A 17,467-nucleotide genomic window follows, 5' to 3' on the forward strand; every position below is an offset into this window, starting at 1 on the left:
AAGAGATTCTTCCTGCCCCAATTTTGTGGTCCTTTGGACACCATTTCAATAATCACATAAAGGAATAGGAAAGGCAAGTATGAACATGTCAAGCTCAGTCAGAACTAATGACTTTCACTTCATAAGAAATAATTTTCAGCATTTTGAGCTACTTCATGGGTACATAATTAGTAATATTTAATAAAGAGAAATAAATAAAATGGCACACAAAGATAAATGGGGCATTCAACCGTTCTAAGTAGTAGACCAACGGTGGTTGGGAGATGAGAAAATAAAAGCCATTTATGGTAGTCGTCCTTCCATTTATTCATTTAGGGCCAACGGAGGTTGGGAGATGAGAAAATAAAAGCCCTTTATGGTAGGCATCTTTCCATTTATTCATTTAGGGAAGTGTTAGGAGGTCAAATAAATGAACTTAGAAAATTTTTTAAATTAATTTGATAAATCATGAGTGACAAACAAGAAAAAGGAAATTATATTTTTTTTTAATTTAAAAATCACTGCCACGTAGTTTGAAAATTTATATTGTAAATTATGTCTTTCAACTTTAATATTAAGACAATATTATTCTTCATTTTACACTCGTTTGAAATACATGGGAAGAGGAAGGGTCCCTTATGTTCATAAGGGTAGAATTGTTATTTAGCTTTCATTTGGACAATTATACCCCTATAAAATAAAGATGCCCGATGGAGAGGATCCTTCTTCGCCCCTTCCATGCTTCAGAGAAATCAGAGAGCCTCTCTCTCTCTCGCTCGCTTTACAGTAGAATCTACAGACGTAGTGTAAATGCTCCCAAGTTTGATTCCCACCATCTGTTCCTTCTCTCTCTCATTCAACTCATTAAAGCCTTTCTTTTTTAATAAATTTTGGCTTTGAATTTATGCTTTCTCAATCTACTCATTTCCTACCTTTGCTTTTTCTAATGCGTTTTGATAATATCTCTGAATCTTTCTCTAACTTCCTCACTCTCAGATCGCAATTCTTTTAGATTGCCCATTGCTTGCTATTTCTTCACAGATCCTGAAAATTGGATTTCTGAAAATTGCTTTATTCTTTCTTGCACACCCCTGAAAATGAGGCATTTTCCCCGAGAGCAGAGACCACATGGCCAATTTTGCCCTGATCAGCTGAAGAACAACAATGGACGGTGCATCATGCGTGGGACGGTGGGAGGAGTGAGGGGTTTAGAGACGAACAAGATGGAACACGTTTTTTTTCCGTTTTTCACGTGGCGTTTTTTTGTTTTTGTTTTGGTATGGATGACGTGGCTTAGCTTTTAATTTTGAGGGTAAAATGAGAAATAGACCTCTTTAAAATATGAGGACTTTAATAACCAAATATATATATATATATATAGTCATTATTTTATTAAAAAGAAAATAAAAAAAGAAAAAGAAAAAAAGAGCGCGGAAGTTTCTTCGAAATTTCCTACGCGCACTTTTTTGGTTTATTCTGTGTACGTGAAAGCAACAATTATTCTCCCTCTGTCTCTGTTCACTCTCTCTGCGAGACAAAGATGATCTGGTGGTGAAGATCGTTTGCCATTAGGTGTATTGTTGGTTTGGCTGGCGAAGAATCGAGCTCCTTCTCTGGCGGTGATTGTTTTGATCAGAAACCAGTACTTGAAAGTCGTAAGCACAACCACTGATTTATTGTTTTTGTTTTGGTTTTGGTGTTGAATTTGCTTCCTCCATTTCAAATCACTCCACCGCACGATGCGTGTTTTTTTCTTTCTAAAATTAAGAAGCAAAAAAATGATGCCCACATGCAGCGCCACCCTGTCATTACCTCAAAATAACACATGTTGTTGTTCTCCGTGGTTTTCTGATCTGGTGTTGTTAGTGGGTGGGCGAGTTGTGGGGCCCGAATGAGCAGGGCAGGGCAGGTGATTGATTTTTGTGCTACGGCTTCTTGCCATCTCTCTTGCGACAGTTAAATTCCTCTTGAGGAGAGGCGGAGGAGGTGATTTCTATCTATCTATCTAACTATGGCCACCCGTGGTTCCACCTCTTCCACCAATGGCCTCTTGCCGCCGCTCTGCAACCATCATGACGAAGAGGCGGGCCCCAGCAAGGCCTTTGACCACGATGACATCCACGCCCCGACCTCTGATCCCTTCGACATTGCCCACACCAAGAATGCGCCCTTCGAGACGCTCAGGCGATGGAGGGTAATCTTACTACAACAACAACAATGTCTCCAAATTGCTATTCCATTCTGTATATCTATCTTTATATGCATTTCATATTCCATGTCTATTTTTCAACTTTCATGCGCTCAGATATGCGTGTCTTTGTAGTGTATGTACGTTCTTTGTCGTCAAATTGTTTAACTCATATATATATATGCATTTTATTTCTATCACTTACCTTTATGGAATTGCGAGGTCTCTGAATTTGAGTTTTGTATTCATGGCTTTCATAATTCTGTTTCGTTTGACATTTATGAAATACACTAACAGTCTTCTATTTGAAGTGATTATTATATCAAAGGAAGCTGCACAAAAGCATAGGACAATATCCCAGAACAAAAAAAAAAAAAAAAAATTGAAGAAGAGATAGGGAATACAAAAGCAACAAGAGCAACCGGGTTGAGAGAGGGCTCAATCCCTACTCAACACACAAAAAAAAAAAAAATGAAAAAAAAAAAATGAAGCAGGGTTTACTGAGCTAATATCTCCTCCGAGAACCCTCATGACCTTTGACGGCACCTATTTTCCTGAGATGGCTTAAGGCCATGGAGACTGTTAATTCTTCCTCTATTCACAAAACATGACATCTTGAAGTATATATTACACACAGGTCGGGGCTAATGAAGATGTGTTGTACTTTTTTCTCTTCAAGTGGAATACATGGAAATAACAAACATGAACTTGCAAACTAGACTGCAAAGGGACTTATCCTTGAACCTTTAAGCTATCCAGAGGACATTCCTTTTCAAGATCTTTTAGACTACAGAATATTCCATTTGGAGCAAGATCTCCCTCTGAGAAGGGACACGAGAAAAAGAGGTGATCCAAGTCTTCATGAGCTTGTCTACAAAGTATACTTTATATCTTGGAGCAAGTCAAGTAAGTGAAGTCTATGCTGAGTGTATAGTCTGTCTTGAATGGCTAGCCACAAACTCGTAGTCTATAAGCTGATGGTGCGTATAGTGATAGGCTTCATAACAGGGCTGAATGTTTCAGCATAATCAATACATGGTTGTTGATGAAAGCCTTTAGCAACAAGTCTTGCTTTTTATCTATCTATACTTCCATGAGCTCTTCGCTTGATTCCAAACACCCACTTGGAGCCAACAATGTTCATAGATGAAGATTAGTTGACTAGGGACCACGTGCCATTTTTGAGGAGAGCATCAAACTCCTCATTCATGGCCTGATGTCATTTAGAGGTTCACTTTCCTCAGATTGTAAGCAGGGATGAAGGGCCCGTGGTGGATATTTGATTCTCCCATCAGTGAGTTGCTGTGGCTGTAAAATATCATGCTGAGAACATCCCGTGTGTGGTGCGTGGGAGAGGCCTTGGTTCAGTAGAATCAGTGGAGGAATTGGATGAAGCTTGCAAGGAGATTACACTGGAATGGCACTTGAGGGTGGGGAAATGGAGATAGAGGTGGGGGTTGAGTTGTCGGAAGTGATAGAGGGTGGGGATGGTGAGATTGTGAGGTGTGAATAGGTTGAGAGGGTAAGATGAACATAGCTGGAATAGATTGATGGTCATTGGGCGGAGTAGGGGACAACCATTTGCTTTTAGAGAACGGGAAGGATGACTCGTTCAACATTAGGGCTGTTAAGAGACCAAGCCGCTCGCTCGCTCGCTCGAGCTCGGCTCGCATAAGCTTGGCTCGTGCTCGACTCGAATATTAAATGAAGCGTTTCATGAACACGGATTCTGGCTCGAATATTAAATGAAGCTAGCTTGGCTCGACTCGGCTAAGCTCGTGAGCAGCTCGTATAAAGCTCGAGTTGGTAGTTATTCACATAATTCCTCTTATTAATATTAAAAATTGATGTTTTTTTTTTTCATCATTTTATTATAAAATGATGTACATATCCTCTCTATTTGGAACCAACCTTATTGTATTGACTCGGGCTCCATACTCCGCTAGCCAGACTAAGCAAATACTCATATGCAAGTTGGCTTCTTGAGTTGTTTAAGAGTACTTGAAGTTTAAATTTATAATAAAAAAATAAATTAATAAATTAAATATAAGAGCTAGCTCGTGAATTAGCTCGGCTCAGCTTGGCTTGACTTATTATGAGTTCGAGCTCGAGTTCGATTTTTTGGCTCGTCCTTAAGGTCGGCTCGAGTAAAATTTAAACAAGCCGAACCCAAACAAGGAAAGCTCGCTCAAGCTCGGCTCGTTTACACCCCTATTCAACACAACATGACGAGCAATGTACACCTTCCCACACTGGGAAGGTGTAGGCATTTGTAGCCTTGATCCTCTTTGCTATAGCCAATAAAAACACATGCCTTGGAACAAAAGTCTAACTTATGTGTGTTGTAAAGTCTAAGAAAGGGCCAACATTCGCAACCAAGGTTTGGGGAATTTGTAATCGGGAGTGAGATTGAAAAGAAGTTGGAATGGAGATTTATTTCGGGTGACCTTGCAAGGGAGGCAGTTGATGAGGTATGTGGCTATTTCAAATGGAAAGTCCCACAAGGATAGTGGGGTGAGAGCCGTGTCAAGCAGAGTGAGGCTAGTTTCAATAATGTGTCTATGACGATGCTCAACAGAACCCATTTGGTGATGAGTGTGAGGGCAGCTGGATCTATAGGTGATGCCCATCGATAGTAAGGTGGATTGGAGAGGACGAAATTCCCCTCCATTGTCACTTTGAACAGCTTGAATTTTTTCGTCAAAGTAGGTTTCAACTAAGTTTTTAAAACGAAGAAAGATGGCAGAAACCTCAAATTTATGTGTTATAGGGAATAGACAGATATATTTTGTGAAGTCATCAACACTACAAAAATAGAACTTCTTCTTATTGATTGAAAATTAAAGGAGCAACGCCCCATACATCAAGAAAGAGTAATTGTAAGGGGTTGCTCGAACGGACATGGACACTGGAAAATTGTAGACGATCGCTTTTGCCTTGTTGACACAAGGAACAAATTAAAGCAGTGTGGGATGATGAAGATATTGGAAGTCTATTTGAACGAAGAACTCGACGAATAATGGGAGGAGCAAGATGGCCTAATTGACGGTGCCAATCATCCATGGGAACCTTCTCTCCAATATGGGCAGCTGGTTCCTTGGAGGAGGGATGGGAGGAAGGCCATGGGTACAACCCGTTTCTACTCGGGCCTTGGAGCAGCCGTTTGCGGGAGCGGAGGTTCTTAACAAAGAAGCAGTTAGGATGAAATTCAACAAAGACACCATTGTCACGAGTAAATTGATTTACGGATTTGAGATTTTTTTTTTTTTTTCCTATTTGAGGAACATGAAGTAAAGAGGAAAGACCAAATTTATGATTGGAAGAAGGTACAGTAGCAATGCGAATGTGTAATATACACAAACCTTAGTCGTTTCCCACTTTGATTTGGTCTGAGCTAGTGTAGTCATCTGCACAAACATTAAAGTTGGCTAACTCATTGGTAAGATGGTTTGCATCTAGTGTCATGATATCATTGATAGTCTGGAGCAGTATTGGCAGTGGCCATGAAAGCAGCGACTTGATTTGAATCCAGGGCAAAAGAGTGATCATAGTGTTGCCAGCAGTTAGGAGCAGTGTGCCCAATCTTCTGACAGAGTTGACAGGTTGGTTTAGACGAGTAAATGTAGCCAGAAGAGTGTGGTGGAGCACCTCTACCACGACCACGTCCAAGTCCACGGCCTCAAATGGTGTAGTTGTTGCAGGGTCTAGTATTATGGGAGGTACCATGAGGAGGGTGGTACTGAGGAGACGAGTACTGTTGAGCATTGTTGGCAGTGGAGATCGAGAGATCAATGGCAGCAGTGTGGTGCTCAAGTGCAGAGATCTTTTGATGCTGTGTATGGACTAATTATGCATTTATAAGGAGATATCTCCTGATGCATTCAAGTCTCGAGATGCCTCAATTTCAGTCAATCAGACCATAGTGGGGTTGAAAAGTACTGAATTTGAGTGATACAAGGATGCTATGATCTACAAATTCTAGAAAAACAGGATTATGACATGCAGATGAAATTAATTTCAGTAAACCTGGAAAAAGAAATTTTGCTAATTGATAGTTAAGAGATTTGTAGTTAGCACTTTGCTTTTATGCTACAAAATATGGGACAACTAAGGAATAAAGTGCTCTTACAATGATAATAGCTGAAATTACAATTTTGAGGTAAATGGGTGGTAAGAGACAAAACTTTACAATTTGGAGACGGAGGATCTTGTGTGATAGATGCAAAAATAATACTCACCATCTTACCCCGGTGAAGCATTTACCTGTCAAATGATAAAGCGTTTTTTTCCCTCCTTGACCAAGAATGCGTTCACAAGTGAAGCTGCTCAAAGAAATATAGTCTTCTTGCTGGATTTTGTGCTACATGAATGCGTGAATCTGAGGAAGCACTTTGATGAAAGACTTTTTATAATTTGCTAATGAATTCTGATTTCCACGCCTTTACATCTTGTCCCTACTAAGTTCCTCTTTATCTAGGATATAATATTTGGATTATCTCCATACTATCTTGTTGAAAGATTGGATATATTTGACATTTGCCAGAACATTGGAGTCTAGTAATCATTCAAGTTCTTGTTTTCTGTGGGTACTGTGCTAGCTTGTGGTTGATCTGGACTTGGTTGTATTTCAATCTTCCAATCAGGTTCCTAAAGTTTCTTGCGTTACTGCTGTCCTTCCTCTTGTTTCATATAGCAGGATGGTTCTCTAGTTTTGTGGAATGACTCTTGCTCATCTATACGACTGGCGATCAATCTTGAGATTTTGGGCATAGGACTTGGAGACATGAGTAGATCACGAACTCTGCCTCTCCTAAAACAGTTTATTCTTAAGCAGCTATCTTTTTCTTTTTTGGAGTATGATGAGCATATGAGTTTCTGCTTGTAGGCAATGCCTGTTTTAACTGTTCATTGTTGATTTAATTTCTTATTTTTTTATATTTCCTCACATCATATGCCAAACTTGAGTTTTTAAATTGCTGTTGCATGTTAAACTCTAGTATTGTGGTTAGAAAAAAGTTATTTTATTTCTGCGTGGACTTTGGACTGAAAGAGCTTTGGTCCTCTACAGCAAGCGGCACTGGTGCTAAATGCTTCCCGTCGATTTCGATACACTTTGGACTTAAAAAAGGAAGAAGAGAAAGAGCAAAGGAGAAGAATGATAAGAGCCCATGCACAAGTCATAAGAGTAATGTTTTTAATATTGGCAAAGGATTTAGTTTGGTGTTTCAGATTGTTTTATCTAATCAATGACTACTTGTATTAGGCAGCATTACTTTTCAGACTGGCTGGGGAAAGGCAAATTGGTATATAACACTGTCTGAACTTCTTCAGCTATCTTCAAATGGTTATTTAACTTTGATCTGTTCTTGATGGCAGTTAGTTGTATGTTATGTGCTCTTAGTTAAAGCTGTTTTTTGTTCTTGTTTTACTTTTTTATTTTATTAATGTACAATTATTACAAGGAGAGGATTTGAAAGAGAATATGGGACTCTGAAATTGTTTGCACGTATGTCATGGAGAAATAGACAGAACCAGGATTTGATAAAATATATGAGATAGAAGAACAATTTATTACTTGCTGCTCCTATCACTACCTTTATCATTCCTCTTTATTGACAGCATCATATATTTAAATTGTAATCATCCCCTAACTTCCACTTTGCAATATATATATGCAAACTTTAATATTAAATATATGGCTGAAAAACGAAATCCTCCAACATTTGTTTTGAGTCCACCAAGGAGTTTTCATTTGCATCATTTCATTTTTTTCCTAACCTGATGTCTTCCTATGCATTGATGACTTTGAGAGCTATATAATTATTTCTATTTTGATTAAGACTTTATGGTCATATAGTTTTAGGACGTTGGTATAAGCTAGTCACAAAAGAAAGTCATATTTTGCTATAACTATAATACATGTGTATATTCATTTTGTTAGAATATTAGTTAACTAATTCAATTCATCATTTTTTATTGGTTAAATTTTTTGAAATAATTGGTAATTTAATACGGAATTAGAAAGGTGGTCATCAATTTGAATCTTGACTTCACACTTTATTATTATTATTATTTTTTTTGATAAATAAGTGATTCATTGAAAAGCATAGAGGGGCGCAACCTTAGTATACCGGAAGTATACAAAGAAAAGCCCCACTGTAGACCAAAGTGGAACATAAAGATAAAAATTGAGACATGATGGAAATCTTAGGCACACTACAAGCTTTGGTCCAATGGAACAATGTTTGAATAAGCAACTTTTTGAGCTCTTCCATTGACCTTTCTTGATCTTCAAAGCATCTTGCATTCCGCTCTTGTCAAATGATCCACATAAGACACAATGGTGCTATTCGCCACACCTCCTTAGTTAAAATATTACCACGCTAACCACGCCAACATACTAACAAATCTGTCACCCCTTCAGACATTACCCATGTGACATCAAAAAGAGTGAGTACTACACTCCATAACGCTCGTGCCACTTCACAATGAGGGAGAAGATGGTTGATAGACTCACCACTTTGCTTGCACATGCAACACCATCCCACCACAATTATACCTTTTTTACGCAAGTTGTCCAAAGTCAAAATCTTTCCTAGAGTCGCTGTCCACACAAAGAAACTAACTCGCAATGGAACTTTGACTTTCCATATACTCCTCCATGGGAAAGTAGAAGTTTCTGTTCCCGAAGAAGAGAGCATGCGAAAAAAAGATTTTACCTCAAAAATATTTCGTTTGGAAGGATTCCACAACATGTAATCCGTCGCTTCCATACGCATGCGAAAAGTATATAACTTCCCAAAGAACGTTGTCACCAACTCTACCTCCCAATCTTGGACAGCTCGTATGAAGGGAACATTCCACTATATGCTGCCATTGGACAGTTGCATATGATCCTTAACCCATGCCTCCTTATTGCAAGCTATTCGAAATAATTCAGGAAAAGCTTCCTTCAATGGCTGATTCCCGCACCAATTATCGTGCCAAAATCTAACATGGGAACCATCACCTATCCCAAAAATAATAAATCTCGAGAAAACTTCCCATCCTCTTCGAATATGTTTCCACACTCCCACTCCATAAGGACCCTCCACCACTTTGGTACACCGACCGCCATTCATGCGCCCATGCTTGACCTCAACAACCAACCTCCAATATGCCTCCTTTTCCATAGCATATCTCCATAACCATTTACCCAATAAGGCGAGATTAAAAGTGCGCAAGTTCCAGATGCCCAAACCTCCATCTTGCATGTGTGAGCAAATTGTAGTCCATTTCACTAAATGAAATTTAGTCTCCTCATTTAGTCCACCCCATAGGAAATCTCTTTGTTGTTTCTCCAATCTGTGCGCCACACTCACCAGAATAGGAAATAGAGACAAGAAATATGTAGGGAGGTTGGACAAAGTGCTTTTAATCAGTGTGAGCCTCCCTCCTTTTGATAGATATATTTTCTTCCAACCCGCCAATTTCATTCTCATTTTCTCAACAATGTCATTCCAAATGGTGGTAGACTTGTAAGACGTCCCCAAAGGAAGACCTAAGTATTTCATGGGTAATCCTGCCAGCCTACAACCAAAGATTCTTGCCAGCTTATCAACGTTCTCCACCTCACCAATTGGAACAATCTCAGACTTTGCCAAATTAACTTTTAGCCCCGAGACAGCTTCAAAGCATAAAAACAGACAGTGCAAATTTTTGAGTTGGTCCTCATTGGGATTGCAAAAGATCAATGTATCATTAGCAAACAGTAAATGTGAGACACTAAGTCTAGGATTGTTTCCCGTCCCCACATAAAATCCAGACACAAGATTACTATTTTCTATAGCCTCCATCATCCTACTCAACCCCTCCATAACAATAACAAATAGAAGAAAAGGAGATAGTGGACCTCCTTGTCTTATTCCCCGAGAGCTACTAAGGGTTCTCCATTAATCAAAACTGAATATCGGACTATAGAAATGCAGAACGCTATCCAGTTCCTCCATTTTTCCCCAAACCCACTTTGTTGCAATATGAATAGCAAAAACTCCCAATTCACATGATCATACGCCTTTTCTAAGTCCAATTTACATAACAAATCGGATTCTCTAAGTCTAAGCTGGCTGTCGATGCATTCATTTGCTATCAGTACCGAATCTAGAATCTGTCTCCCCTTGATATACGCATTTTGAGACTTCGATATTATCTTCTCTAACACATTTTTCAACTGATTAGCTAGCACTTTGGAGATCAATTTATACACAATTCCCACCAAACTAATAGGTCAAAAATCCTTTAACTCCTCCGCCCTTGCTTTTTTTGGAATGAGCGCGATGAATCTAGCATTTAGATTTTTCTGAAACCTTTCCTTCTTGTGAAAATCTCGGAAAACAGCCATAATGTCTTCTTTAATTACTTCCCAACATATTTGCACAAAACCCAATGAAAAGCCATCAGGGCCCGGAGATTTGTCTCCTTGTAGCTCCTTAACCACCTCTAACACCTCATTTTCTTCAAAGTCCCTTTCTAACCACAACCCTTCCTCACTACCAATATATTGAAAGGATAAACCATCCGGTGTTGGCCTCCTACTACATTTTTCAGTATATAAATGGGTATAGAATTGAACAATGTGTGCCTTGATATTAGTGGCCTCTGAAGACAAAGAACCATTGATAATTAAAGACTCAATGGCGTTGTTTCTTTTGTTTGAGTTTGCCATCCTGTGAAAAAATTTGGTATTCTTGTCCCCCTCCCTTAACCATAGTGCCCGAGATATCTGACGCCAACTTATCTCTTCACACAACAATAATCTTTCCAACTTCGAAGATAACTCCTCCTTGCTCCTCCTTTCCTCCTCGTTGAACCCACGACCTTCCCCACTGATATCAAAGTTCCTGATGTCATCTAGCAACATCTTCTTTCAACGATTTGCAGCCAAACCAATTGACTTCACACTTTATTTCTAATTCAACTAAATGGTATCAGAGTAATAGTCTTGAGTTTGATTTCTGACTCCACACTTTACCTTCTATTTTAGTCAAGTATTCAATGTCTTGAGTTCCACTTATTAAGGATGAGCCTGAACCCATGCGTGGGAATGTTAGAATATTACTTAAATTATTAAATTCACTAATTCCTATTAGCTTAAATTTTTTGGATAATTGCTGATTTAATACATATATTAGATACATGTATTTATATACTTTGGTGGAGTAAAATTTATAATAAATAGCTTAATAAACCTTATGTGCCGAGCTTTGGATCTAAGAGATGATCTATGGCTTCTTCGATACTGGTAGTTTTCTCTAATTATTATTATTATTATTTTTGATTAGTTTCTATATTTCATTACCATATAGTATTAGTTTTGAAATATAATTTTTCTAAGAATTTGTTCAGGCAATTGTATTAGTAGTCTTGGTATTTGATTCACTGATGCTTCATTATACCAGTTTAAAATCAGAATGTAGATGTTCAAACCTTTGTCTCTAATGACAAATTACCATGAATAAGCAACTGCTAATGTATCATGCATATGATGGTTTTCCAATTTATATTTATATCCGTACTTTATTATAGCACTCTTGCATTATGATCGATAATCAAGTTATGCTTGCTTTTTTATGCCAACGTTTCTTTACAAAGTTAATCTGTATGCTATAGTTGAATGGTGTTGACTTTTAAGATTTTTATAACCTTAGATTTATATTTGAATTTTTTTGCTCATGCCATCCAAGTTACTTGTTCCTCGTTTTAACTTATGTTTGAATCATCTAGTGTTAGGTCCCATGACATCACCCTCAACTCCAACTGGTGATTATTCAATTGATCTTGAACAACTTGCTTCTATGACCAGGGATCATAATCTTTCTGCTTTACAAGAATATGGAGGGGCAAGTCATCAATGAATTTATTTTTCGTCGTTAATGTGATTTTTTTCTGTAGACTAAGCTTACATCATGTCAATGGTCAGTCCTCTAACAGGTTAAAGGTTATGTCCTCTAACAGGTTAAAGGTTTATCAGAATTACTGGAGACAAATCTAGATAAAGGGATCAATGGGGATGAAACTGATTTGTTAAGAAGAAGGAACTCATTTGGATCAAATACTTATCCTCGGAAGAAAGGGCGCAGTTTCTTGGTATTTTACTGAATTTTTTTAACTGAGTATATTTTTCATTTAGTATCGAGTAGCTATCACTTCATCCCCATTCTGTTTGCTGCAGAGGTTCTTGTGGGAAGCGTGGCAAGATTTAACCCTTATCATCTTGATCGTAGCTGCAGTTGTGTCATTGATTCTTGGAATAAAAACAGAGGTGTGCTTGACATGTTATTTAGGTGTTCTTGACATGTTATTTACATGTTACATTTTTATACTGTGGACAATGCCTGTTTCTCTAGATGCAAGCAAGCTCCTGAATTTATTGTGAATATTTCTTGCTCTCTGAATTGAGGATTTAATGATACTTGCTACGATACTGAAAAAAGAAAAGACAAAGTGATCTAGAAAGGAATAGGAGGAACCATACATTATAGCAATATCATTAGTTGGACGAAGAGCACGCACAATATCAAATGGTAAGAAAGGTCACTAAAGGTGCAAGTACAAATTTACTACATCAATATGCCAAATTTGACTAATATCTGATCATTAATGGTCTGCAAGGCCACTAAAGATGCAACTGCAAATTTGCCATCTAAATTCCGAGAATGTTATTCTTCTTCAATCATGTCATAGATCTTGACAAGTTTGCAACTGCAAATTTTTGATGCATGGGGCGAGACACAAGTCTTATTTACTTTTAGAGATCAATTCTATTTGTTTTTATTTTATTTTTTTTTGGGTTTGGTTTCTCGTTGTTTTATGTAAAGAAGTGAGTTCTAGCTTTATTGCTGGTGTGTTTGGGTGTTTTGTTTGTGTTGGAATGAAAATTTTATTCATAAAAAAAAAAAAAATTCTATTTGGTTTTTTTTTTTTTTTTCGATTTTGTTTTAATTTCTGGTAATATTGGTCCATGTAGTTTTATTAAGGTCATATTAGTTAATTGGGTTATTATTATTTAGTTTTATGCTTTATTTCATTTTCAAAAGCCAATGGTTTTATTGTAATTCAATAAATAGGCTTTGCCTAAAGTCCCTTAGATTAGGGTTTAGTCTTTAGTCTATTCTAAGTGTATTTTGTACTCCAATGGAAGTAGACTTTAATGAAATAAAAAAAATATGTGGAATTAATTCTTGTTCTTTCTCTCTTTCCCTCTCCTTAGCTTCTGCTTTCTTTCTCTCTCCTTAGCTTCTTCTTTGTTTTTCCCCTTGTGGTTTCTTTCTCCTCTCTTTTCCCTACTTTCAATGTCTGATTTTTGTGATTATTGTTAGTTCTACATCAGTTAATGATTCAAGGGGTGTGACACGAATTTTACTTTAGTTTAATCTTATTTAATTTTAGAGAACAATTTTTATTTTTTATTTTTATTTTTCTGGCAATGTTGGTTCATGTGGTTCTATTTAATTTAGGCCCTATTAGTTAATTGGGTTATTACTATTTGTTTTATGTTTTATTTGATTTCAATAGGGTGTTTTTGTAATTCAACAAAAGGCCTTTGCCCAAAGTCAATTAGATTGGGGTTTAGTTGTTAGTCTATTTAAGCAGACTTTGATGAAATAAAAATGTGGAATTGATTCTCGTTCTTTCTCTCTTTCCCTCCCCTTAGCTTCTTCTATTTCTCTCCCCCCTCTTAGCTTATTTCTTTCTCTCTCTCTTCCCTTAGCTTCTTCTTTCTTTCTCCCCCTTTTAGTGTCTTTCTCCGCTATTTTCCCTACTTTCACCATGTGATTTTTGTGATTATTGTTGGTTCTACGTCAGTTTTTTAGCCTTTATGGTTGACATATCGTGGGATGTTAATGAAAGCACCTGGCATTGTCATTTTCATTGGAAATCTTCAGATTGGGGAATGTATCAACTTTATAGCTAAGCATTTTGATGCATATGAAGACCTAAAGCCCAGCGTTCACAGTAATAAAATCATTTTGGTCCTATTACACGAAATTAATGCTTATGTATAATATGATTGTCATATTTTTTGGGTCACAATCAAATTCTACTTTACTCGTTTGTTTTCCTTGTCTCCTCTCTCTATTCACTCACTCTTATGGTGCTTGTTCCTTTGATCATCTTGGTATGTTTGCATCTTTAACCCTTCTCTCTTTCTCTCTATTTTTTTTTTGTTTGTCTTTAACCGAGGTATTCTCCATTTTGTATTTTAATATTTCTCACAGGGTCTAAAAGAAGGATGGTATGATGGGGGAAGCATTGCATTTGCTGTTTTTCTTGTTATAATAGTCACAGGTATGTAATTTTATCTTCTCATTCTTTCCATAGTTAAATGTGTCCACTGATTGCCATTTGGATGGAAGTAAAGTAAATAAATCCATGAAACTTACGACTCTATGGGGTTCTGAAATGCTTATAAAGATGCATAGTCCATTTTCTCCCATCCGCTTGATAACTAAAACTCAAACTCAAAGTAAGAGTTAATTTCAGTTAATTTGGGGATCCTCTGGGCATCTAAGTTAATTTCAGTTAATATGGGGATCCTCTGGGCATCTAAATTGAATTGTTCTTATGTTATATTCCTGGTGAGGAAAAAATGCATATGCAGCTGATATTTTAGATTGACCGTGGTAGGTCCTTTACGTGTGTTGCTTATAGTAGACAAATTTGCACTAGAGTTTCAAACTTTCTTAAATCTATTGGTGTTCTTGTTTCCAGCGATTAAAATCGGAGAAACTTCAATTTTTCCTTCTCTTCATTAACTTTTATTACCAGACTAATGATCCCCCCCCTCCCTTTTTTTTTTTGCTGTTAACCAGCTGTTAGTGATTATCGACAATCTCTTCAGTTTCAAAATTTAAATCAGGAGAAGCAAAATATACTATTGGAGGTGTGTACTGTTATGGCTTGAGAACATTAATGTTAATTTTTGGGATGCTTAATTTATTTTATACATTTGAAACTATATGCAGGTCTTGAGAGGTGGTAGAATAGTAAAGATTTCGATATTTGATATTGTTGTTGGTGATGTTGTACCTCTGAAAATTGGTGATCAGGTGAGGAACTTAATTGTTGAGTTTGTTCAGCAGGAAAAATGAATTTAATCTTTTATTCAATTCTTATTTGGGATTGCATAGGTCCCTGCTGATGGCATCTTAATTGCTGGTCATTCTCTGGCCATCGATGAATCTAGCATGACTGGAGAAAGCAAGACTGTGAGCTAATTATTATATCTTCTTGTAGTTTAAATATCTAACTGCTAATCCTTTTTATTCTGAAGTATGGCATTTTGTGCAGGTCCACAAAGATCAGAAAGCACCTTTTTTGATGTCTGGTTGCAAGGTAGCAGATGGCGTTGGTACCATGCTGGTAAATATAGTGTCATATTCTTTTTCCCAATTTCCTTGTAATTTATTGCTTTCACATGGTTTCCATTGAAGCGTATGCCATGTTCTTTTTCTAAATTTGACTAATGTCATATAATTGATTTTTAGTCCATGTACTGCATAATCTTTTGGATCCTTGTGTACTTGTATAGTGAAATACATTCCCATTATTGTTGTTCATGTATGTAATTACTACAGTAGCATCTTCGTATTATTTTACTTGCATAAGACCATCCAGTAATCTTTACCTCAAAGTTTTGATCCTTATGTAGCTTCTCTATCATTATTCTAAAACAAATTTCCTTTATGACTATGAAGATTTCACCCTTTTAAGCAATCTGTAGGTAACTGGTGTTGGGATCAATACGGAATGGGGATTGTTGATGGCAAGTATCTCAGAAGATACTGGTGAAGAGACTCCCTTACAGGTTTTCCTTCTCCTCAAATATTGTTGCTTTTTCACTACCTTATGGAAATTGTGTACAATATTTTTTGTGACCTGTGATAGGTACGGTTGAATGGAGTTGCAACTTTTATCGGCATAGTTGGGCTTTCAGTAGCTGTTTCTGTGCTTGCTGTCCTTTTGGTCAGGTAAATTTGTATATCATTAAGTAGTTCATATTTACAAGAATTGAAGGCCATTTTACTGGCTACAATTTGATCTGGAGTTATAGGTACTTTACTGGATATACAAAAAATCCAGATGGAACAGTCCAATTTGTGCGTGGTAAGACTAGCGTTAGTGGCACAGTAGATGGAGTCGTTAAAATATTCACAATTGCAGTAAGTGCATTTTTAAAATTTTTGTTATGTACTATATTTAAAATTTTTCTTTCACTATTTTCCTTTTCTTTTGTTATTTCTTCACTAATTATAGAACCCATTAGGTCACCATTGTGGTTGTTGCAGTGCCCGAAGGCCTTCCTTTGGCTGTTACCTTGACGTAAGTATGAGCCACCGTTTTGTTTCATACTGCAGCTAGAATAGGGCTAAGGCTAGTCTTTTTCAATTTGTACACAATTTCCATAAGATTCTTTTATGGTGTACAATATTGTTGCTTTTCCTGAGGATTCTCTAAGATTCTTTTTAATTCTGTCTCTGTTCTTCAACTGGATGATAGCCTAGCTTACTCAATGCGGAAAATGATGGCAGATAAAGCCTTGGCAAGTATCCATATCAATTTTGGTTCTCATAAATTGCTTTATATCTCTATTTTTTTTTTTTTTTTTTTTTAAATTGTACTTCTATAGTACCTCTTTTTGACACATGTAGATGTGCAGGTGCGTAGGCTTTCAGCTTGTGAAACTATGGGCTCTGCAACAACAATTTGCAGCGATAAGACAGGAACATTGACCCAGAATCAGGTGTGTTCTTACTAGCAAATTAACATAATATTCTGGCATGCCCAAAACCCCAAATCGGCATGGTGCGTGCTAGAAGCATTCATTTTAAAGAAATTTCTGTAAACTTTTTTCCAAAATAACTATCCTATCAAGGTAGAATATTTGTCCACAATATGCAACACCATTTATTCTGCAAGATTTCTTTCAACCAAAGACGGACATGATAATGGCTATAAACGCAACATTTCTCACACACAAAAAAAAAAAAAAAATGCATACTCAATTTTTTACTAAACAAGCTAGAGTTCTAAGATTCTACAGTACATCAAACAATATTCTTGACTTCCATATCCTACAGAAACTAAGAAATATAGACATATAATACCTTTTCCACAGTAAGGTTCCAAAATAAACCTTAGTAAAAATGTTCATTTCAACATTAATTTTAGAGCTTCAACTGGGCTGGCAAAACAGGTACCTGGCAAATAAATAGATACCAGTTTATCCTATACATGTAACTATTTTTTATGATGTCTATA

The 17,467-nt window shown here is 36.9% G+C and overlaps 1 protein-coding gene across 1 annotated transcript in view; it reads left to right on the top strand.

The window, feature by feature from the left end:
* Positions 1 to 1,463: 1,463 nt before the first annotated feature.
* LOC132186523 (calcium-transporting ATPase 9, plasma membrane-type-like) overlaps positions 1,464 to 17,467 on the top strand; it is a 58,807-nt gene continuing 42,803 nt past the window's right edge. Inside the window, exons 1-18 of the mRNA XM_059600503.1 lie at positions 1,464 to 1,634; positions 1,846 to 2,173; positions 7,236 to 7,352; positions 7,431 to 7,470; positions 11,930 to 12,045; positions 12,161 to 12,292; positions 12,378 to 12,467; positions 14,425 to 14,494; positions 15,019 to 15,089; positions 15,172 to 15,255; positions 15,337 to 15,414; positions 15,497 to 15,568; positions 15,930 to 16,013; positions 16,094 to 16,176; positions 16,260 to 16,368; positions 16,473 to 16,528; positions 16,706 to 16,748; positions 16,866 to 16,949. Coding sequence (XP_059456486.1) covers positions 1,991 to 2,173; positions 7,236 to 7,352; positions 7,431 to 7,470; positions 11,930 to 12,045; positions 12,161 to 12,292; positions 12,378 to 12,467; positions 14,425 to 14,494; positions 15,019 to 15,089; positions 15,172 to 15,255; positions 15,337 to 15,414; positions 15,497 to 15,568; positions 15,930 to 16,013; positions 16,094 to 16,176; positions 16,260 to 16,368; positions 16,473 to 16,528; positions 16,706 to 16,748; positions 16,866 to 16,949 — 1,512 coding nt within the window. The 5' untranslated portion in view covers positions 1,464 to 1,634; positions 1,846 to 1,990. The remainder of the gene's footprint in view (positions 1,635 to 1,845; positions 2,174 to 7,235; positions 7,353 to 7,430; positions 7,471 to 11,929; positions 12,046 to 12,160; positions 12,293 to 12,377; positions 12,468 to 14,424; positions 14,495 to 15,018; positions 15,090 to 15,171; positions 15,256 to 15,336; positions 15,415 to 15,496; positions 15,569 to 15,929; positions 16,014 to 16,093; positions 16,177 to 16,259; positions 16,369 to 16,472; positions 16,529 to 16,705; positions 16,749 to 16,865; positions 16,950 to 17,467) is intronic.

This window comes from Corylus avellana, chromosome ca7 (assembly GCF_901000735.1).
Source record: "Corylus avellana chromosome ca7, CavTom2PMs-1.0".
Taxonomy (NCBI): Eukaryota; Viridiplantae; Streptophyta; class Magnoliopsida; order Fagales; family Betulaceae; genus Corylus; species Corylus avellana.